Genomic DNA, 24,205 nt, shown 5'->3' on the forward strand with positions numbered 1-24,205 from the left:
ATAAATGGTCTCGTTAATCCGGTCTGCTCTTGGATGGGTCGGGACAGAGACCCACAGCAAAAATAGTGACCTGACGCACACAGGAGGCAGTGGCTGAGCTCCAGCACTGGGAGAGAGGCTTGCTTGGCCTCTGGCCAATCATAAAGCTTTTAAGTCTGTAAATGTCTGTCGGTCACCCAGGAGACTCCAAATGCATGGATGCTGAGATGTGTGTGGCTTCAGTCAGATACCTTTGACAGGCCCCGGGGTAGCCAAGGAAAGAAAACTTGTTTCTGAAGCCAGGGCTGAGATGGGACTTCTCACTTGAGAAAAAGAATAATCAACTAAGGCCCAGAGGCAGGAGAGGCCATGACATGTTTGTGTCTAAAGAACAAGGACGGGAGGAGTTATTAAGAGTAAAGCTCAGAGCTGGGGAAGGGCCCATTCAGATACTCTACCTGCCTTTCAGGCCCAGTGCCTGAGCTCTGTAGCTGATCCTGGTGTTCAGGACCAAAACAGACAGAAAGCTACCTGGACAAACCGCAGTCTGGCCCTCAAGCAACGCTCCTCTCACTCGTCTCTCTGGCCAGCGGCCCCTCCTCCTCCTAGAACATTCCCCACTGGGACAAAGAGGCTACATCCACTCCAATCTCTCTCCATGCAAAGACAGATCATTAGAAAAAGCTGGCTCGACTTTTCCATGTTTTATTCTTATATTTTATACAGATACAGCTATATTTTACAACGCACTAATGCAGTTTAGACACAGCCAAACCCTGTCTCCGGAGTAATTATAACAAGCATGACGCAGAATGTGGGAGGAGTCAAACATTCCCAAAGAGAGTTTAGTTAGTGACAACTTCAAGTCCCTGTGTCTGCCTACACTTCAAAAAGGGATGGCGCACACCCGTCCATCATTGAAAACTTCCGTGTAAAAAGGCACCGTGAGGACACGTTTACAGGTATGTACAAAGTGAAAACCAGAACAAAAGTATACATTTCTCCTTCTGCAGCTTTTTTTTTGTTCTTTTTTGTTTTTAATACACACTTTGTAAATTGTAAACCTTCACTTGCAAAAAAATACAAATACACGGAGGCATTTTAGACAAAATATTTTCTTACTTATACAGACGTAATACTTAAAATAGTCTCTTAAGTGCTCTTTCTCAATAAAGATTCTCAGATCCGTGTCTGCCTGCAGATACAAAATCGAGCCTTTAACACAGTTTTATATTTTCAATATATCTTTTTAGGTTTATATATTTATATTATATATATATTTATATATATTTATATATTTACAACTCTGCCATATATTCCTTCACCTTTGGTTAAAAAATTAAAGCCCTCTCTTTGACAACATACTGAAGTCTTGTCTTTTAAAACAATGCACATTTACATACAAAAGAGATCTCTGTCCCCACAGAACATTTACATTCCTCATGTTGCAACCTGTCAAGTCAGAACTTCTGCGTTCTCCCCTATTTTGATATTGAAAATGATTTTGCGTTTTTGCTGACATGGTTTGCCTTACACATAGGAGAAGAAGCGGTAGTATTTTCTTAATGTTTTATGGCAGTGTGGGAAGGAGAGCTGCCTTGGCTCCCGGTCCCGCAAACCCCACCCCCACCCCCACCCCCACCCCAACTATGATTTGCTCTAGTGGATGAGAGAGGCACTACGTCATGGGATGACCTTTGTAAAGTGTTACAGCATCCTTTGGGTAGATTCTGAGAAGGGGCTGGAGAGAAAAAGAGTCAACACTCCATGCTTCAGCAGGCTTTGGGGAGCTCCGGAGGCAAATCAGCGGCCGACACACGGTATTGCACCTTGGTGTTGGTGATGGCGCCATGTTTCTGACGCAAATGAAGTCGCAGTTGGCTTTTGTGACGAAAGTGCAGGTTACACTTCTCACACTGAAAAGACAACAGAGGTAACGTGTTAGCTGTCATCCACTCAAGAAACATGTCAGTGCTCAAAAGCCCAGAGGCGAGATCTCTGTGAGGGTTAGGTAGAGGCAGCCCCTCCCTCTCAAAGGGCTTGGCTTCCACTGGAAGTTACGTAGACAAATTGTGCAAATGCCCCAGTCTTCCCTTCAGGTCACATGTCCCTTGGGCTTGAGATGTCCTTGCCTGACTGAACTACATGATTACAAGTCTTATCCAAAAGATAAGTTCATATGCATACTCCCCTAATTAGCGACATTTCTGAATCTAAGATAAGGTAATCGTCTCTTTGTAACTCTCAGATTTTCACCCTTGCCTCACAGCTGTCCTGCTGTAGTAATGTCTTTGTCATGTGGCTGATACTTGGAAGTACTTCTCATCCAAACATGGTAGTCTCCCCTGTGACCTAGCAGAATACACCTTCAGAAAGCTGTGAAATCAATCTGATTGCAACAGTCCAAATGAACTAAATAGCATAAAGCCATGGAGGTTCCTGAGTGTGGGAGATGGCTTTCATTCTCTCCAAATGGCATAGGTCCACTGTACCTGTGCCACTTTCTGCTGTGTATCCTGGCCATATCATCTATCAAGACCGGCTTTCCCTTCTGTAAGGGGCTGGGTCAATCAAATCCAAACACCACTTTCCACTCTTACTGTCTCTGCGAGTAAAATCCTAGCAGTTCGTGACCCAGTTATATGCTTGAAAGACTCAACGTACCGAATGAATTAGTTCCCTAAATATGGCCACTTTACCGGTAGGCACTATTTTCTAAATCAATGTACAGGTGAGGAAAGCATAAGGCCAGAAGGGTGCAAACAACTAATTTGCCAAGAAACGAATAGCAAGTACAAAGATATTCATTCAAAGCCTTGGGACAAGTCAATGAATGCAGGCACACATTGAAGCTTACCCTCTGGGTGCCAGTGAACCATTCAATGATTTGTTCTGGGGCCTGGCAGTACCTGAAGTGCTGCCCTTAATGCCTCAAAGCATCCTTATGTAAGTCGTAAAGGTATCCGTGTGGTTGTATTCTAATTATATTCTATTTATGTCCTGTTCTTAGCACTACACTAAACATGCAGGCACCTGCTCGTTCTTTTGAAATTTACACACATGTATGCTAATCTATATCCACGCCACAGGCCTGCGGGATATAGGGTACCTGGGGAGGCCTCAAGAGGGAAATGAATCCCCTAAACTGGACTTAAAAGTGGTTGTGAAGCACCCAATTCAAGTGCTGGGAACCGAATGAACGCAAGTCTTTTATGACAGCAGCAAGTGCTCTTAACTGCGGAAACACCCCGGTCCCAGCCTGCTCTTTCTGGAATTTGTTTATATACTGCCTCTGGTTTGGGGTCTCTTCTTTGTCACGTTTCTCTGGTTGCTCTCCTACTCTTAAGTTCCCTTGAACACCTTCAATGCTCGTGCACACAGATCTACCGTAGAGGTATGCGGGAGATGCTGAGAAAACCTCTGTGGACTGAACGACTAACCAAGTTCTCCCAAATTCTGTCCCCATAACCACCTGTACCTCCACCTGTAAGACTAGGACTCCAATCTCTGGTCTCCAAGAGCAACTGCACTCATCTTCACAAACCCCACAAGATACATAATTAAAAATAAAACGAATACTTTGTGTTTGTTTGAGTAAAAATGTTTCACTATATGGTTCTATCTGTCATGAAACTCACCAGCACACTTGGCAAAAATAAATCTCTGTGATTTGGGCTTTTTTTTTTTAACAAAAGAATATAGCAAGGAACTATATAATAAATATTCCCTTAAAATATTCGATCTGAAAAAAAAACAAACAAACAAAAAAAAAAACAAAACAAAAAATCAAGTTCTATGTTTCCTTTCCTAAGGCCCAGGCCCAATGCCTCCATGTCAGAGATGACCACGCTGAGACCTGGGATGGTTGAAGAAGGGAACTTGGATAGCCAGGCCTAGATCTAGATCTCCTGACCATTATTAGTCTGCTTGTACACTAAGGTTGGAGCAAACCACTCTGCTGCCCGCTCACTCTACATCCCCTCCACCCCGGGGCCAGAGAGAAGCCACGGGGTTTACATACATGGTACGGTTTCTCTCCTGTGTGGATGCGCAGATGGCTCTTTAGAGTCTGAAGGTGCCTGAAGCGGGTGCCACAGATTTCACAGGGGTACGGCTTCTCTCCAGTGTGGATGAGCACGTGGGCACGGAGGTGAGCCACCTGAAGGAGAAACACAGCATGAGAGGTGCTGCCAGGGTACGCTGCTCGCCTAGGACCCGGTTCCCATCCTCCACACAGTCGTCCCTTGGCCACGCCCCGGGGCTCACCTGCACAAATCTGGCCCCACAGGTTTCACATTTGTAGGGCTTTTCTCCAGAGTGAATTCGAGTGTGGGTCTTCAGGTTGGCTGGCCGATTGAACTGCGCTCCACAAATGTTACAGCGGTAGGGTTTTTCACCTATCGCCAAGATGAATGGAAAAAGGAAATTATCTTTAATGGGGGCGGGGTTGCTAATGACCCTCAATTTCAAGACAATTACTTCCATCTGGGGGAGGGGCGATCAGAGAGAGAATCTACGGAGGTGGCTCACTACTTCCTAGCAGTGCCTCATGCTGTGGCGACCCCTCCTCCCAATCACAGATTGTTTTTTTCCTTGCTTCTTCATAACTGTGATTTTGCTACCGCTACGAACCGTACTGAATTATATTGTAAATATCTGTGTTTTCTGATGGCCTAGGGCGATCCCTGTAAAAAGGTCGTTCAACACCCCCCCCCGGGGGGGGGTCTCGACCCACAGGCTGAGAACCACCGATCTCGGTACCTGCCACACGCCAACACATCTAGCGAGGAACGAGGCCAAGAAAGAAGCAGTTGGGCACGGTAGGGCGGAAACTCTCTACGTAGGACACAGTGGGGTGAGTTTCAAGGAGTCCAACCTGCAGGGCCACCTTTGTCATGATGGGCATCTGCCTGTAGAGCTTAAGCAAGACCCGGCCCTTCTCTGGGCCTCGGCCTCGCTCTCTGAATGGGCAGGGCTGATTTAGACAACCTGGGAGGATTCTTCTGGTTTTTCCCTTGGCCGGACTCATGCAATAACCCACTCACTCACCAGAGAGAGACAATCAGGCTACTCTAGTTTCTCCCTCAGAACACACTTTTCCGCTTGTGGCAACTACAGCTGTATTCCATTTGCTCGCAAGACAGGGTGTGGGGCTGAGCAGAGGCTGGGCAGAGGCAACCAATCTAGAGCTGAGCTTTCCGGCCATGGAAAGTTTTGGGGATAACAGGGCCACCGAAAGGTCTGAGGGCTAGTGAACGCTCACAACAAGGAGATTGTGAGAAGCGTCCTGGGGAAAGGAATGTGAGTTGGTCGATAAGTCCTTGACATCAGGAAGCTTTTAATTTTAGCTGGCTTTATCCAAACCCCAGGCCACGTTGCCTCGGTCAGCATATGTCTCTTCACTCAACCAGGGGGATTAATACTCCGAACCCCAGCAAAGGCAGAGAAGCAGGAAAAAAAAAAAAAAAACCCACAGAGGAAACACAAAGAATAAGGAAGAGTGGCAGAGACAAGACAGGGTTAATCCCCTGATTCAGTGGTTCTCAGCCTTCCTCTTTCTGTGAGCCTTTAAGATAGTTTCTCATGTTGTGGTGGCCCTCAACCATAAAGTTATATTCATTGCTAATTCATAACTATAATCTTGCTAACTGCTATGAAACGTGACATAAATATCTGATATGTGGAATAGCTGATATGTGTGACCCCTGAGAAAGGGTTTTTTTGACCCCCATGAAGAGGTCAAGACCCACAGGTTGAGGACTACTGCCCTAGTGGAAACCAGGGTGGGGCAGGTATCACCTGCCTCACTCCAACCAAGTCCCCAGGTTTGTCCTAAGATCTATTGTCTGTAACCGTAATGGAGTACTCAGCCTGGGACAAGGCCATACCTGTGTGGACGGTCTTGTGGCTGGCAAGGTTGCCTTTGTAGCGGAAGGAGGCCTGGCAGCGGTCACATTTGTATGGTTTGTCACTGTGCGTCTGCAGCGTGTGCCTCTTGAGTGAGGCCTCCTCAGAAAAACGGCAGTCACATTCATTGCAGAAGAAGGCCCCATTCTCTACAGGAGGAGGAGGGATACCCGTGTGAGCATGGGGAGACAGGGCAGAGCTCGAAAGCCTCCCTCCTGTGGAACTCTGCCAATGTCTCACTGGACCCTGGGCTCCTACCCAACATCTATGGGTACCCATAGGACCAGTGGGGACTTTTATTTTTCTTAGCATTTAGAGTCTCAGGCGGGGAAGAGAGAGACAGGAGACAGAGTGAATCTTAAGGTCAACACATTTCACTTCAGAGACTCTCCTTAGGGCCTCACTGCTTTGAGGAAGCCTTAGTTTTTTTCTCCTCTGGGAGCTCTGAGACGCCTTGCAGTTCACAGTTCAACTTCTATTCACACATAGCAGCCCTGGGGCGAGACGCGTTACCTCCCTAAGCCTCTCCGTGTCTCTGCCCTCTAAAGCATAGCTAATAAGCCCTGTCTTGCCTACTCATAGGAACACATTATACAATGGGGAAGAAAAAGAATAACAATTATGGGGCCATGAGACACAGATCTAATCCATTCATCCTTTAAGTCCCCCTACCCCAGGAGGGACTGATGACCCAGCAATCATCTTGTGCATATCTCGATTTCATGTCTCCAAAACCCATCTGTAACCCTGGGACACTAAAGGTGGTAGAGAGAGACAAACAGAGGCCCAGTGACAGGAACTGGAATGCAGAGTGGGAAAATAATCTGGGGACAGGCAGGCACAGTCCCTATGCTCCCTGACTTGTGACCTGTGCAAAATGGCTCACTGTAAGCCACTTCTTTATTCTGTCCTAATCTTTTGAGAATGGCTTATCAGTGTAATTTAACCCTGATTATATATTTTCCGGGTCATAAAAGATGGTAACTAGGGTTGAGGAAAGAGTGAGACTTTTTACTACGGTTTAAACACTGAGGGAGCCAACACCGACTATGTGGAAATGCCAATTTAATAATTTAGTTCCACGAACTTAATTCAGCATTTTCTAATACCTCTGCCATTCTAGGAACCAACTGAGGCCGGTGAAAGATATGTGAGTGACTAAGGCCAGCTGTTTCTCCACAGAGAATCTACAGCCTACCAGGAAATGCTACCACCCCACGCCTGCTCAGGTCGTTTGGGCACAGACAGGCTGAGAAAGCTCTGAGGCTTCCAGAAGTTTTCTGCAGGCTATCTATGCTGGAGTGTAGTTATCCCAGAGTTCAACCAACAGCTACACCCATTGGCTTGCTTGAGGCAGCCCAGTTCCTGGGAGACAGAAAAGTAACTATTGCTTGTGCTATTGAGTGCCAGAGGACTTCTAATCTGGGTCATGTCCCGGAGACAGCAGCACACACATGCCAGGGAACAGAGGGGCCTCCCTTCCAGGCTCTGAGAGAAAGAGAGAGGAAAACTCACCACAGCTAGAATCCGAATACTCCGACTGGGTCTCTCCCATCTCCTCCGGGAACGTGGGCCCGGCAGTATGGAGACACATCTCTGTATGCTGTGGGGACTGAGAGCCGCAGGATGTGCACCGGGGTGCATGTAGAGTGGCAGTGGCTCGCTGCTTCAAGGGGAGCCTGCAGGGACCTGTGGACAGGGGGGGTTTCAGCATTCATCTGGGAAGAGTGGGCCACATGGCCGCCATGCTAACCTCTCTCTGTGTCTCTCGGGCAAGCCCAGAGACCAGAACTGCCTTCTCAAGTTCTAAGACTCAGAGCCCTTTTCTAGTGGTCCACGAATGCCCATCTTCCACTCCAAGGCCAGTTGCTTTTCCTTGGGGCCCAAAGCCTTTCTCAGTCTAAACGAGGGGTTCCCTGCTCCATCAAGGCCACAGGAAGGGCCTTTGGGATTTGTGGAATGCTTTTCTCCCACACAAAGGAATGGGGAAAAAAAAAAACGAAACGAAAATACAACTTCAATGTAATATGGTCAGTCCTGACTCAGGCTAACTCACTCCACTCCGGTACTAATACCCATCAGCGTTTCAGACAGAAAAACAGCACAGCCCTGCAACTCTGCCATCCACCGGAAGCTATGAGGCCTCGGAACTGTGTTCGGGTAGCCCCTGACCTTAGACCCACAGGGCCTCTGAAATCACCTGTTAACGATGTTATTGAGCCGGCTGGCTTGGGGGATGGTAGAGTCCTCCCCACTGGCACTGAGCTTGGTTGGAGACTGGAGATCAAGGTTCGCAGGCTCCATAGGCGGCTGGCAGGCCGGCGGTGCAGGGTAGGCTCGTGGGGAGAGGCGGCCCAGCTCTGCCTGCTCAGAGCCCTCTGGCTTGGCATTCTGATTGAGGCTGTTGAGAACGATGAACTTATACTTCTTCCAGTTGCAGGCTTTCGGATCAGTGGGACTCTTGGCTGGAGGGGAGCCAGAGGCCTGAAGGATGCAGGCGTTCTTGCTGCTGCAGGACTCTGTGGGTGAGTTGGGCTGGCAGTCGGATTTCTGTGGACTCTGGGGACTAACCAGACCCTTCCGGTTCAAGGGTGCATTGGGGGGCTCGAAATGCAGGGCGATCTCGTCCTCTGAAGAGGGTCTCTCTTCTTCTTTGCTGGCTTTGTCACAGGGGAAGTACGGGGCATTCCGAGCAGAAGGGGCAGCAGGCTTGGGGCCCTCAGTCACACTGTAGTGTATGTCACTCCGAGCCTCCTCTGGGACTGCCTCCTTGGGCGAGTAGATATTGCTGTGGCACAAGCTGGGGGATACCTCCATGGCTGGCCTGCTATACTCATTAGGGACTGGCCTGGCACTGTCACAGGGGAGGGCACGCTCCTTGGGAAAAGGGTTAGCCACAGGCATTCGGGAGGCATCTCGTAGTTCCTCATCGGAGAAGAGGAAACTGCTGAGCGGGAGATGGCTATACATTGGATAAGAGGCTGGTGGTGTCGACAGGCCACTGTACAGGGGAGGGGCAAAAGCTCTACTCTCACACCCGGGAGTATTTCTTAGTGGCATATTGTTCTCCACAACCTCACGACCTCGATAGGCCATGACGTCATGGGGCAGCAGCATCCGGCTGTTCAGGAACTCTTCACGGGGAGGCTTAAGTGCAGGGGCCATTTCTGCCTCACTGTGGGGGATTAAAAAAAAAAAAAGACCCAAAATTAGAACTGTTAAACAGATGACCTTCCAGTGACACTGTTATATAACCACATCTGTGCTTGAGTCAGCTAGACGTGGGAGATGTGACTCTGGAGTAGGAAAACGGAATGGTAGGGCATTAGACCCAGAAGTCTAGCAGTCTGAGGTATGATTGGGGAAACTGAGGAAGAAGAGCTACTCATGTAAATCTGTGTTTGATTGGGCATGTAAATGTGAGGCGCACAGGTATGCGTGCCTTGGAAACTGTAGGTGCTCTGATTATATAGAATTATATGGGTAACGTAAAGCTTTTTAAAGCCCCTATCCCATTTCACACGTGCGAAAGTCCTGTGAGGAAATGCAGGCCGTTTTATCCTCCCAGAAACTCAGAGGGAGGAATGCACACCATGGTAGTACTAAACAGTCAGAGTGTATCAAATAAACGACCCATATGTTCAGCAGATTCTCAGGGAGGTCGATGAAGGAGAGCGGGCAGTGAGTGACCAGCACAAAAGCCCTAGCGCTGGAGCAGCCTGGCCTGATTTGCAAAGCCCAGCTCTGACCTGGAGCAAGTTGCTTAACCATCGAGAGGACAAGGCCTGGCCTGTGTAAAGTACTCCCAAATGACAGCGGTGGTGAACTCGCCGCCATTGTCACCCACGGGAGACACAAACACTGGCTGCAAATACTTAAAGGGACGGACTTGTGTGGGTGAGAAAGTAGGGCAGCTCAACAGGATCCTCCACTAACAGGGAGGATCAGAAAGTGAGCAGTAACGGAGCCAGGTTTCAAGAGGTTGTAAAATGGAACATTGCAGCTATCCGAGGTAGACTGCACGGCTGTGAGAATGTGAGTTCCAAGGTCCTGGAGGTGGTCAAATAGAGACTAGAAATCCCTTCTGGTGGGAAAGCAGGCAGCTATCCTAAAGCTTTGGAGTCAAGCGGTTCTGAGGAAGGTGAGCCTCAAGGAGCCGTTACCAAGGCTCTTCGTCATTTCCTCAACTCTGAGGACCCCCCGTCCTCTGATGATGCTCGTGTCTCCTACCTTGGGTAAGGGTTAGACCCAGGGAACCCGATTCTATCCATGAAGTGACCTCCCCAACATGAGCGTGATGACAGAGAGAGAGCAAACAACGCACGCAACTCAACTGTGAACTCAAGCCGCCTATGCCTTGGCAGAGAACTAAGGCACCTATAGAAACCGTTGTAATAGAAGTCTAAAGGGGAACTAACACACACAGACAAACGTTAGGAGGAGGAAGGTCAGAAGGAAAAGCAAAGTGCTGCCTGCCAAATGGATGAGCCGAGGACGTCAGGGAAAGGTCCATGCTAAAGGCTTCCAGTTTTGGCCTTGTAGGGCAAGTGAGAAGAGAGACTAAAGGGATATAGGGTGGAGGTGGGCTGGTGGGTGGAGGTGGGTGGAAGTGGGTCGGTGGGTGGGGCACACAGGACATGCCTCTGGGGTCCTGCAAGGAATGGCATCTGCCTAGAGTACATGGATAAAGAGTAGAGAGGGAGGTGTCACGTGTCGTGGAGGCTATCACAGCATGCATGATTTCTGATCTGGAACTCTCCTTTCTGTGTCCACAGCTCCCACCTAGGTAGCAGCTCACCTGGCCTTGATGAACTTCCGGCATGTGTCGACAACATGCTCCATCTGCAGGTACATGGCTGTGGCCATCACGGCCATGATGTTGCCTTCCCTCAGGTTGAGCCTAGATGTGTACATGAAGTCCAAGAGGATGCAAAACCCCTCAGGGCTGATCTCAGGATCCAGATTGATTACACTAAGGTTGCATTTCAACTGGTCAGTGAAGATGCTGTAGAACAGGCCACTGCAAGACAGACAGAGTTGCCACGGTAGTGGTCACAAAGCATCTCTGTGCCTTGTCTTCCCGGAGCCTGGATCCCACAGCTCTGTGGCGCTTAATAATAACTTCTACTTGTGGAAAGCGTAGCAGATGCCAGCAATTCCTGAGGTATTCTGCAAGTTCATATTAACCAGCATTCTCCCCAATCCTGCGAGATGTCTACCACTATGTTCTACCTTTACAAGTGGAGAAACTGGGCTAGCAGAGTATGGAAGATAGCCTTGGAGCCCCAGTGCTGTTCTCTTTCGTCTAACTTAGCATTCTAACTTACTGCATGTGTTTGCTATGAATATTTCCCCTTGCTTTATCACAGTAGCCTTAGTTTTAGAAGTCTGCTGCATGTGGAGCGAGTTGGGGATGAATGGCGACGGTATGTGCATAGTTATAGGCCGCCGCCTTGCTCGAAGCCCAACAATTACCAGAAGGTCAATTAGTCCTAGAAGATTCCAGTCTAATCCCAAGCAATGCCTCCAGGTCATGTTGTCTAGTCAGTTAATATTAAAATTCTAGACTAGACTGTCATCAGAATTCTCATTCTGGGTGGGTTGCCAGAAGAGAGCCAAGGCTTCCCCAGGAAGTAGCTCTTCAGCGGTGGCCAACAGCCTTAACTTCTCTATGCCTTGATTTCCTTATCTGCTAAGCAAAGGAATATTTTTGCATGTGCTTAATAGGGTTATAGCAAGAACAAAACAATGTTAGAGTGTACACTGATGCAGGGCATGGTAAATACTAAACACTAGCTATTACTTTATATCTCTATTAATTCCCGTTCTCACGTTTTACATTTTAAATGTGTCTTTACACTCACTGTCTCTGTCTCTCTGTCTGTCTCTGTGTCTTTCTGTCTTTGTCTCTCTGTGTTTCTCTCTCTCTCTCTCTCTCTCTCTCTCTCTCTGTGTGTGTGTGTGTGTGTGTGTGTGTGTGTGTAAATATGCTATGTCATGAGAGTAGAGGTTAGAGGACAACTTGTGACAGTCACTCCTGTCATTCCACCGTGTGGGTCCTGAGGTTGAACTGACACCATCAGGTTTGGTGGCACATGCCTTTACCCACTGACCTGTCTCACCAGCCTCTCACATTGTTTTGTTAAAAGCTATTATTAGATGTTTGTTAAGTTCTCTAATTGCAATACAGAGCCTCCATCGTGATCCAGATATGTGCCTTGCTTTCGTTATCTACAAAATGGAGATGAGACGTTGGGGTCAGCCACAACAGACGCTAGCAGGAAGACCTTAGAAATAACTTAATATGCTATGGCACAGAAAAACCTGAAATTCAGGAAAATATGAAGAATTAGCTGCCTTGCTCACTCTATGCTTAAACCATGGAAATACGGTTATAGTATAAATTAAGTACGATAATCTGGGCATCGTGATTTATACCTACACTCCCAGCACTTGGGCTGAGAGGTGAGAATTTCAAGGCCAGCCTTAGCTAAGTATTATGTCCAAGGCTAGCTTAATGTACATTAAACCCGGTCTCAAAATTTTAGGGCAGCGGCAGGAAACGCCTATAATCCCAGCGCTTGGGTGGCAGATGCAAGTGGATCTCTGTGAGTTCGAGGCCAGCCTAGTCTACCAATCAAGTTCCAGGACAGTCAGAGCTACACACAGAGAAATCATATCTTGAAAAACCAAAAAGCAATTTTTTAAAAAATAAAGTATAGTCATGGCATAAAAGGTCAAATGCTTTCAAGGTTGGTTAAACTGTTTTGAAACTCTTATTTTTCATCCTCATACTAGTTAACTGAAGATACCCTCCCTGCTGGTCTCAAACGCATCTTGACTTTGAAAGTATATGATTTCTTCACTCAGTATTCCTTTGGAACAGTAATGCTTTCCGAAAGGTGTGTTCATTCAATTGTTTCCTAAGAGTCCACAACGCCAAGCCATTTGCTGAGGTCTGGAGACTAAGGAAATGTCATCTCGGACACGGAGAACAACCTATACATTCATCTCGCCGGCTGCCGATCCTAGCATCCCCTTTTATGCAATCGCCCTTCATGCCAAGACCACTCACCTGCAGGCCATGAGCACTGTCTTATGGGCTCTAAACTGCTCACGGCTCACCACGATGACAACGTCAGTCAAGATGTCCCGACTTCGGAGGCGGTTAAGGTTGAGAAGAACATCACTAGCATGGCGGGTGAACTGGATACAGCTGTCAGCCGGTGAGGCCATGTTGTGTTTGCCTGGGCAGAAGTTAAAACTCCTATTATTCCTTGCGAACCTAGGTGAGCCTGCTAAGCTATAGCAACTCAGGTATACAGTGGACAAGTCCTAGCCCATTTTCTGGGCATTCCTTTTCGTAGCTGTCAAATAGGGAGAATGAAGGCTGGTGTGGAAAGCTCTTTAGGGGAAAGGGGAAGGGAAGGGCTGCCCGTGAAGTGCTTTTCCGCATACTAAACACCCTGCCAAGCATTGAGAGTGTGTTGCAATGGAGAAAACCACTCTTGGAGAGTCACCCAGCTTGCTTTGCCTTTCACCAGCTCTGTTACTTGGAGTGCGCTGTTACTGTTTCTGGGCTTTCACTTTCCAAAATAGGAACGGCAATACCTATGTGGTTTTTAAAATTAGAAATATGTGCCTACACCATAATAGGTTCTTTAAAAAAAAAAATGAGTGCAGCTATTTTTAATCAGTATGTCATTTCACTGTTCATCCCATGCGCTGAGACTGGGGGTTGTTTCGTTCAATAGTTTGAGTACTTAGCACTCGCATAATGCTAGCAGTGTAGGCAGTCAGGTTAACCTGAACTGAGAACGGGAAGGAAGAATCCCATATATACAATGGTATGAAGTCAGTTACTGAAGGGTCAGAGGGGTGAGACCGGAGCTCTGTGTGGAGAGAATTCATTATCCTTTTGTTCATCAAGTCAAAGGTGGCAAACTTCACACATACACACACACACAAACACACACACACACACACACACACACACACACACACACACACCCCGCAGGCATGGGAAAAATTCAAGAGGAAAAATTCACCTACAAATTTTATAGCATATAATTTGATTTACTCACCCGATGCCTTGCTTCACAGTCCAAAATTTTGCTTTAAAACTGCAAAGAAGAGAGCAAGCAGAGATTGACTAAATGCGTGTAAGATTGTCCACTCCAGTCTTATTTTAGGACGCACGTAGCTAGCTTTGCTTTGATGGCTGCAGCCTGCCAGCTGGTGCAGTTTTCCCACAAGCTAGCAAACATTCCAGCTCAGTTCTTACAGAAACAACAGGCCCCAAAGCCATTGGGTAACAATGCCTTATCCTCAGTGCTAGGAACACCACTGCATACGTTAATTAGATATACCTGTATACATGGATTTCCTTTTTTAGGGTTAAAAAAAATATATACATCAAGAGGCCATTTGAGTTTATGGGAAAGAAAAAAAAATAAGTAGTTCTTTCAATATTAATGGTAATGATTCTTCAGGGACCTAAAAACACTGGATGCTATTCAAACCCTTGCTAAAAATATTATCTTTCAAGTCTTAGAATGATTCCACAAGGCTGATAGGCCCAATATCTTTATCCTTATTTCTCTGGTGATGAAACTGAGACCCAGGGTTCAAATGACTTGTTCAGGACAAACAGCCAGGCAGTATTTCCTGATTCTCTGGAACGCTTCAGACTGAGTACCAACTCTGGAATAAAACCTGAGACACCATGTTTACGAATTCCTTGGGTATCTTTGCCCTCCTTTTCAAAGTGTCCCCTCCCTCTGTTTCCAGGTCTAAAACTAGACAGAGGGCTGACCAGAGCTTCCACGTTTGAGCTGCTCCCAGCTGGTGGAAGATTTAACTGTGCGGTTTCTCTGACAACTGGCCGGGGAGCCTTCAAGTGATTTAATAAAATATGTACTCTCTCCAAATTGCTTTCTCTAAAACAAAAACCATTAGACGCAAAGGTGCAAGACTTTCCTTTATGATCGAATGCGGGCTAGAGAAGCCTGAGCCGTAATAGATTGGACCTCTGTCCTCCTGCCTAAACAGCACAGCCCTTTGGAGCTGCTTTCCGGGTGAAGGGGCCTAAGGCCAGTGAGGTCGCACTGGGCCACGTAGATAGTTGATGGCCTGGTCCTAGGTCTTCTGGCTCAGATCCCTGTCCTCTTTCCAAGTCAGCCTACGTGTCACAAAACACGCAGGACTGCAGCACCCTGAGGTGGGTGACTCTCAGTTTTAAGCTCCTTCCCCCACACAAACTTTGCCCCATTCCTTGCTGCCGAGTCTAACCAAATGAGCACTGTAAAATGTGAGGTTTCTTTGAGTCTGTAACCAAACACTCAGATATTTCTCTGTGGTCCCAAGCGCCAGTCACTCAATCTCGTCAGCTTCAAGGTTAATACGTGCGTGCGTGCGTGTGAGTGAGTGAGTATGGGGTAGGAAACCGGGGAAGTGAAAGGACAGAAAACAATAAAAAGAACCCAAACCCATCCTCATCCTGAGCGAGGAAAAAGATTTCACGTGGCCCTCACCCAAGTTCAATGACTGTCTCTTTTGAAAATAAGCACTGAAGACACGTGAAGTTTATTTACTAACGTCTCCTGCTTCCCCGTGGACGAGATCCACAAGCCCTTCTGGAATTCTTGGGCTGGGCTTCAACCACCAGCTCACTTGTGGATTTCCAGTCACAGACTTTTGGAACCACAGGAAGCCCAGATTTGCCGCTTCACCAGGACAAGTGGTAATGACTCACTCCAGATGAGGAACGAAGCAAGCAAACAAACAACAAAAAAAAAGGCAGCCCTCCTATGTCCACTGACAGGCTATCTTGGACTTTTTACCTTAAGCCTGTCTCCATCAACAAAACACATGCACACACAAGGGCAGGCTGTGTGCTATGGAATCACCCCTCTCAACAGATTCACATCTCTGTCAGCCAACTGGTCTCAGCAGGTTCCATAACTCCCTGGGGTGGGGGCTAGGTGTTGGAACTGAGTGCCACCTCCCTCCAGATGCTGCAGATAGGGAAGCTCCACCAGCATTCAGCTTGCCTGTTTGACCAATCACTCAGCCTTCTCCCACTCATCATTAGACCACATTTTTATAACAGCTAGGATTCACTATAAAGGAAACTGAGGCTCTCCAAGACCAGCTCTTCCGCAAGACCTCAAAACCATTCTCCAACAAAGTTCTATGCAAACAACCCCAAGGAGAATCGGGCTCGGCAAAGACAGGAAAGACAGTTGAACCAGAATTGGGTCTCAGCTCTAAGACAGGTCCAGCCTCAGTAATACCCAACTAAGAATTAAATTAGCCCATCCATGCATCCTTTCCCTCCCTGGGGCACTTGCCTAGTGTGCTTAGAATGAGGCAGCTTCACAAGGAGTTTCCAGTGGAGGGGAGAGAGAGAGAGAGAGAGAGAGAGAGGGAGAGAGAGAGAGAGAGAGAGAGAGAGATATATATCTCTGAGAATCCAGGGGAAAGAGCACAGTAGCCAATGCGAAAGATTCCGTCCTTTCCCTTTGAGGAGGTGGGTGGAGTGGCAGCCGCACTTGCCTGTTCACACACACCCGCACAAACCCCAGTCCTGCCGTCTGGCAAGCTTGCGCAGACTCGCTCACCGCACCTAGCTGTACCTGTCTTCCTGGGACCGCCCACCCCCTGGCGATCGGCTGGCACTTCTGCCCATCCGCCTCGAAGCCGGGAAGGTTCGGCCAGGGGCCGAGTGGAAGGACTGTAACGGCTAATTTGGTTACATTCAAATAAATGTTTTCGTGCACCTCCGTAGCTAGCTAGCATTGTGTGTCTTTTTTTTTTTTTTTCCTGTTACTCTGTCAAAGCGGGGGGCCACGAGGGGAATGGCACAGCCCTCTCATTCCCGGAACATAGTCGATCTCAGCTCTAAGGATTTCACAGAACACTCCTGCCCAGCGCGGTCTCCAACGAGAAGTAACTTTCCAGGAAGCCGCGGCCTGACAGTCCAGCCCGGGATCGCTGGTTGCGCAGCGCTAGACGGGGACAAAGCACCCTTTTCTCCTAAATCCGCCGTCCACATGGGTTCCGGGTTCCAGGCCCTACTCCACCGGGTCCTCATCCTTGCCCCCGAGCAAGCTAAAAGCCTCAGAGAGCGGAGCCCAGGAGTCTGGAGACAATCCGAGGCTCGCTTCATGATTTCTAGTTTGCCCTATTCTGGCAATTGCGTGCGCTAGGGTTCGTTTGGCTTTGTTTTGTTGTTTGTCTTAGGGTCTTGATGTTATTTCTTGGGACTTTCTTTTTTGTCTTCCCGCTTACTTCCTTCCCTGCTTTTGAAGGGAATGGGAAGGTGAAAAATCAAGGCAAAACATTGAATCCCCGGAACTACGAGTCTCTACCCTTGGAGAAACCTGACCGATTTTTTGAGGGATGCGGTGGGGGGTGGGGTGGAGGGACTAAACCTGGAAGAAAAGTAAACTGAAAGCCCCTTCCGCCTACGTTGGCAAGAAAGGGGAGGTTTCCGCCCAACCTTCTTTCGAGCTGGAGCTACCAGGCTGACAGGCTCCGGAATTTCAGTCTTATTTTCCTGAAACCGTAGAGACAGGGTAACAGGGCCCACCCCAGTGCAAGCTCGGACACACGGCTGAGCTGTCTCGCCTTCCCAGAAATGAACCCCATGTGGCTACCTCCTAAGTGCTCTCAGTAGCCTTGCGTCTTTGGGGCGGTCTGCACAACCTCGGTCCAGTCTTAAAAGTAACGGGTAGCATCACTGCATAGCACATCCTTTCATAGATGGAGGCGGGATCAGGCTCGCACCCCGAAATGGGGACTCTCTGGTTCCATGTTTTGTGGGTTTGTCCCTCGGTATGGGCTAACGGTGACAAAGGGAATTTTATATGGGACAGGAATGAATACCCTTGAGTTACCATCCCGCGGCTTACGGAAAGCGCAATCATATGGTGTATTTACCTCTGTCTAACGCTAGAGAGAGCTCTCCATCAAGGCTTGAAACTATAGTCCGCTGCTCGCCCCGCCCCTCCTTCCCATTGACCTAGTTTGGCCAGTGTCTGGATTTGGAGAACGCGTTTCCACTTCTCTCTATCCAGGATGGATGTTGGATTATTAGTAATCTAATAGCTCCAATAGCTCACCGAAAAAACCTAAAGATTCTTAAAATGTAAACACTGTTTAGGGACAAGGAGTTTGAAGGACAAGGGCCGGGAAGGGGTGGGGGGTAGATGACGCGCTGAAACATGCCTCTGGGCTCCAGCAGGAGCGCTCTTTCCTAACTGGGTGCTCAGGTCTAACCACCCTGTTGTGGCGATAATGGGTAGAGTCAAAGTGTTGCTTCTGTTCTGAAGGTACGGAAGGACAATATTGGTGCTCTTGCCTCTGGACGAAATGACACAAAAGATTAAAAAAAAAAAAGAAGAAGTTGATAATGCGACTCCGCAGCTTCAGGAGCTAACCAGAGGACTTTGTGTCCTGACTTTTCATTTCTGTTACGTGTCCTGCCCCAGAACTCTTGCTAGCCTGCAAGCTTCGAGGAAATGCAATAAAATAAAGGGATGTGTTTTATCATCAAGAGTCGAAGAGCTGAAAGGACGCTCCCCACGAGCCTGGTCGAGACAGCCTCCAGAAGGCCTGCAGACAACGCCAGTAAACCATGTCCTTCAGAAGAGATCTCTTCCCTCATCCTTACTGGACTGGGATCGGCAATGGGGTGGGAGGGGTACTGTGGGGCAGGAAAGAGAGGCATGATCTCCCCAAGCAAACAATGCCTTTTAAAATTCGATCTAGACAGAAGTCAGCCAAGGTCTTTATTCACGTTAATGAAGATGGAAGGCACTAACTGTCCTTGGAAAGCGATGAGTCAAACTTGACCGCGCTTCAGACACGTCCCCAGATTCGTTTCCAACCCGAACAGAGGCGCATTTCTCTGCCGAGGCCTGGGACAACTCCCGCAGTGATAGAGGATGAACTGGATTCCTCCCGGCCCAGTGGGGGTAGGGGGGGTGGGGCTGGGGCTAGGGGGGGGGGGTGGTTGGGGGAGACAGCTGTGTCTCTGTGGTGAGGACGCCACTAGAGGCCGCCAGCGCGTCGGTGCAAGTGGGCCATCTCTGCTAAGAGCTTTGAGAAAGAAAACTACGCAAGAGATGGGGTACACATTCTCAAAGAGTAAAGCTCTATTTATTCACAACCCCTGCAGACACGCACGCGGGTACACACTCGGGATTTCTCCCCAGGCCACTAGGTAAAGGATGAACTGGACGGAAAGAGTGTGGGTCCGGAGTTCAAGCTTGCAGAAAGCCAGTGCACACTCCAACTAGACTAAGTAGTTTCTGGCCACTCAACTCTCAAAACAAGCATGCACCACAGCTTTGAGATGTCCCGCCCCTCACACCTCGCTAACCTTTCCATGTCTAATGTCGAAAACTCTAAGACTAGGAGGGAAGGAACCGTTTCCATTTGCACTGGAGACTCCAGTGACCTAAGGTTAAACTGCTCTTCCCTTCTCTTAGATGGACTGGAATGAAGTCCCTTGATGAATTCTTTGGAATTCAGAAACTTACTGTTAGGTCTGATTCCACAATGGCAATGAAGAAGTTTAAATAAAGCTCCTGAGAGTTTGGGCGCAATTCTTCTGCCTACCAACTTTCTCTGTAGAGAGGCCACAAATGTCCTGAAAGTAGTTTCTCAGTTGAGACAAATATTGACGGCGTGGAAGGCGTGGGCATATGATTTTCATCTGTCTCTTCAAAACTTTGGAGGTCGGATGCGGTCTTCATTGGCGTATGCCCTCCTCAGTCCTAGCATCTGATCAGGATCCGAGACTACCGCTTCGGGCGGGAACCTTGACCCTGACCTACCACTAGGTGGCGAACTCAGTCCGTTCAAGAATCACCCGGTTACCAGCGCCTTCTACACCCGGCACCCCTAACCAGCGCGTTTTTGCCTCTCTTGAGGATGTGGGGGTGGGGGTAGGGGTGGGGGGAGGAGTTGCTCCCAAATCTGAAGTCGGAAAACATTTAGTTGAGCAGACGTAATTCCGTTCTTCCGATGCTTATGCCTCTAAGCTAACACCGTACGGTTTCAGGAGCCGCTCTAAGTCTATTATTTGGCTATTCCCTTCGTCCCCTCCTCAAAGCTGGCTACACTTGCTTTCAAAAAGAATCACACCTGAAAGTATTAAGAGAGTCTCTAGTCAAAGAGGGAGACAGAGACAGAGAAAGTGGGCAGAAGGGAAGGAGGAGGAGGGAAGCAACCATCCAGAATAACCCCATGATCCCTACCCACGAAGGAACGGGGAACCAGAGGTAAGCCCTTCACCCACTGGGCAAAGCAGAAGTGTGAAACCAGAATATGGTCTTTGGAGGTGCTACTGGTCCGTAGTTGGGAAGCAGGAAGGGCTAGGAGGAGCGAAAAGAAGCTAGCCAGCAGAGCCAGTGCGCAGAGTCGCACGTCGCTGCTGCCGCCCCACTTGTTGCGCAGTGTAGGAAACCGGCACGCGCCAAGCTACTTTGACTCTCATCAGGCTGCAGCCCAGCCTACTACCGCTGCTCCCTGCGGTCCACAAACCTCTCCCCCATCACTCTGACACAAGCCACCACGGCCCCATTGGGAAACTACAACACTTTCAGTTCTACAGTTTTACACAAAAAAAAAAAAAAAAAAAAAAAAAAAAAAAAAAAAAAACAAAAACATTCCTCTTTAGCTCAGAGTCAGACCGTCAATCGACTGTGGGTACAAGTCTGAAGGGGCAAAGAACTACACAGTCCAGAGAAGTCACTAAGAGCCAACTGTATCCCACCTCATCCCCACTCCTGAAAGGGTGTCTGTCCCTTGAACTACAGGAAGGACATCGCCTGTTAGGACACCATTCTGGTTTGGAAAACAACGTGTTTCTAACTTATTTGAGAGATTAAATGCAAAGTATTGATTGTAAAAGTTTCATCTCTCAGTTTTTAAAAAAAAAAAAAACTCTCGGGGTTGGGGAGCACATTACGCTCAATTTACAATTATGTTTCAAATATTTGACTTTTACCAATAGTTTTACTCACCAAGGGGTGGCGCTGCCGCACTACCTCCCCTGAAACTTAAGGGTGGTTTTTTTGTTTTTTTTTTCTCTCTCGCTCTCTCTCTTTTTTCACAACAGAGGGGGGGATATCCCCAGCAGGGGACAGAGGGAAGGAAAGATTTTGACATCTAGTCATGGCATTTACTCAACCCATAACTGGAACTCCTCAGGGCTCAGCAAACGACAACTTAGAAATTTAGGATGCCATTCCTGACCACTAAGGCCAGAATAAATTAGTCTTTTCAAGAAAACAGTCCTGCAAACCCTTCAAAAGTGAGGGGAGGAAGAGAGTAGTTCGTGAATACCCATTTCCTGGTTGTCTCTGCTCGTCACTTGGTTGTCTTGAACAGCATCTAGCCTTATTGTCACTACCAACAGATCCTTAAAATCACCCAACGCCTTGAAGTATTAGAAAAGAAATTCTTCCAAATAGGATACTGGAAACTTCTATTTATAAACTGGGGGGCGGGGAGGTGTCCATCTACAGCTTTCTATTTTGGCCTCAGGACTCAACTGCAGTCATTTTAGCAAGAGGGATACCCATCTCCTGGTGTTTTCTCTCCACTTTCTCTTCCCCCGGGGACAAATACCTTTCCTTCTTTTATTAAAATCCATATATAAAGAGGAATATGATTTCACCTAACTCCTTTGAGCTCATGTTTGCTACCTCCAGGAATAGCATGTGGATTAGGGCCAGATGAACTTCAACTTGGTCTGCAGGCTTAGGAGGTCCTCCTGCTCAAGTGCCTGCCAAAGGCTCTTGGTAGTAAATTGTAAGCAAAATAGATACCTGTCTCCGGGTGGAGCACGCTGCCCCCTTCCCCTATTTTAAAGTTGTTTATTACACACACACACACCTCGCAAAGAAAAAGGGAAACCAGCGATCTGCAGAGGAAGCCAGCGGCATAGCTCAGAGCCACAAACTGTATTTCTAAACAGTCTTTTCCGAGAGGATACCTCTCTCTTGCCCTTCTTCCATTCTCATTCTCTCTCTCTCTCTCTCTCTCTCTCTCTCTCTCTCTCTCTCTCTCTCTCTCTCGGATAGTAATATCCACTGGCACTGCAATATTTTCCTCCGAGAACTAGACAATGTTTGAAAAAAAGAAAACGGGCAGAGATAAAAATCACTTCTTAGGGGGTGGGGTGCGATGCTTGTCTCTACTGCAGTCAAGGACCCTGTGAATCGCTTTGGAGTTCCAGCGCCCGGTTTGAGGTCATTTCTCACTACCCCTAGCACAAAAACTAAATCCCTATGGGAGGGAGCACAACACAGAGGTTATTTATTTTACTCTTAAAAAATATTGTTTGGTGCTGTTGTTTTCATGGGGGACTTTTAAAACTCATTTTTGCAACATTAGCTCAATTTCTCGCTAGGGTTCCAATAACACGGTATTATACAGGCAACGCAACCCTCAGTTCTCAAGACATTTAACGTTCACTGTTTCCGGCAGGGGTGGCCTCTAGCTACCGCTGCCCCCCAGGCAGCCGATTTCCTAGGTCCCAACTCCCAACCCACTCCCGCCCCGGGCCGCCGCCGCCGCTTTTCTCCATTCCTACTCCCTCGAGGAGAGCCACAGGTTGCAAATCCAACCAACCTCGCAATCTGTTTTTGCAAAATCACTCACAAAGATCTCCCTTTCGCACCCGCTCCTCCCGTCCGGAGTCCCCCAGCCAGAATCACAAAGTGCCCCCTTCTTTCCTCCCTGATCTTGCAAATCAGGAACGCAGGCTGGGGCTCTGTTTTTCTTCCTTCGCCCAAAAATAAGGACCTTGGGAGTCTGAAGCGTGGCGTCCGCTATACCCAGGGCCATAGCTGCTTTTTTATTTATTTATTTTACACAGCTTGCACCAAGGGGGAAAAAAATGAAATTAAATTTAGGAAAGGGAGGGAACTACCGCTGAGAGCCAATACAGTCACGCAGCACCCAAAATACAAACACCGCGGCCGCCAGAAATCCCGCCACCTCCCCGGAGCTCTGGGCTGGCTGGCCAAGACCCTCCGGGTCCCGCACGCTGAAAGCGCCGCAGGTGCAAAAAACCGCGCACCCCTCTCCCGCCCACCCCCCAAATCCCTGTCCCGCCTTCAAGCCTCCTTCCTCGGGCTGGGCAGACCGAGCGCACCCGGGTTCCCGACTGCCTCGACTCCAACCAAGAAAGAATAATTTTCAAAGTATTCAACGTCCCCGCCCCCCGTGCAAGCGAAGCCTCCCCAAAACACTGTCTCTCCTTGGGAAGATCACGGCTCTCAAAGGAAACTGCAGACACGATACTTCATCTGGCTTTATGACCAAAGAGAAAAGGGAAAATAAAACAACCAGCCGAGGAGTTGGCTTGCATTCCCCCTGCTGACTCCCGGCTCGGGTGCAAGGCAGGGACTGTGCGGGGCCGGGGCCGGTGGACGGCCGCCAACGCGGGCACCGGGAGAACTGAGCGGGGAGGGAGGCAGCGGCGGGGAAGGCAGTTTGCAAGCGAGCAGAGAAAGCAAGCCAAGCCGCGCGAAGCCGGCGGGGCCGCCGCGGTCCGCGCTCCCAGGCCGCGCAACCCAGCGCCCGCCGCCCCGCGCCCCTGCGTCTCCAAACACCGAAACAACACCGGGCAGGGCGGCACAGCCTCTCCGAGGCGGCCGAGGCGCTCCAAGACAGCAAAAAAGAAGAATACGTATGCGTAAAGCTAGATCCTACAGTGGGAGAGACGTGGGGCTGGTCTTCGGCATTTATTTTAACACCTGACAGCTAGAATCAATAAATAGATACATTTATATCAATAGATACACATAGGAAACTTGGAGCCAAAGCATTTGGCAAAAGCGGAAAAAAAAAAGAATTAAAAGGTAAAATAATGATCATGAGCAGCGGCGGCGGCAGCGGCACCAGCGGCAACAGCGGCGGCGGCGGCAGCGGCAGCGGCGGCGGCAGCAACAGCAATAATCACCTGGTGTCCGGCCTTTCCTAGAAACTTCTTGCATCACCACTTCTAAGAACCCCAGTTCTAAGAATCAACAGAGCTCAATTCTCGGAATTTGAGCTGCGGGCTTTACCATTGCTCCACAGCAGGGGAGGACTCGGTGGCAGCGCCGCGCGCCCTGGCGCCCTCCCGGCCCGGAGAATGCCTCGGGGCCGCGCCGCTCGGCGCCCTACGATGCGGATTGGGGTTCCCGCAGCACTGCCGCTCGGAACACCGAGGGTCCCGTGGGGGGCGCGCGCGACTACAAGGCGACCCTCCCTGCCCCCGGCCACCGATGGAACGGCCCGCTCCGCCGCCGTCACG

The 24,205-nt window shown here is 48.8% G+C and overlaps 1 protein-coding gene across 1 annotated transcript; it reads right to left on the minus strand.

Moving 5' to 3' along the window:
• Positions 1-668: 668 nt before the first annotated feature.
• Positions 669-23,941, minus strand: Bcl6 (BCL6 transcription repressor). The gene is given in 10 exon segments (XM_032900038.1): positions 669-1,895; positions 4,001-4,138; positions 4,246-4,376; positions 5,868-6,035; positions 7,402-7,604; positions 8,087-9,061; positions 10,685-10,906; positions 12,962-13,133; positions 13,971-14,009; positions 23,870-23,941. Coding segments are annotated over 8 exon segments (2,142 nt in total). The 5' UTR covers positions 13,123-13,133; positions 13,971-14,009; positions 23,870-23,941; the 3' UTR covers positions 669-1,751.
• Positions 23,942-24,205: the final 264 nt, after the last annotated feature.

The sequence above is a fragment of the Rattus rattus genome, chromosome 4, assembly GCF_011064425.1.
Source record: "Rattus rattus isolate New Zealand chromosome 4, Rrattus_CSIRO_v1, whole genome shotgun sequence".
NCBI classification, from domain to species: domain Eukaryota; kingdom Metazoa; phylum Chordata; class Mammalia; order Rodentia; family Muridae; genus Rattus; species Rattus rattus.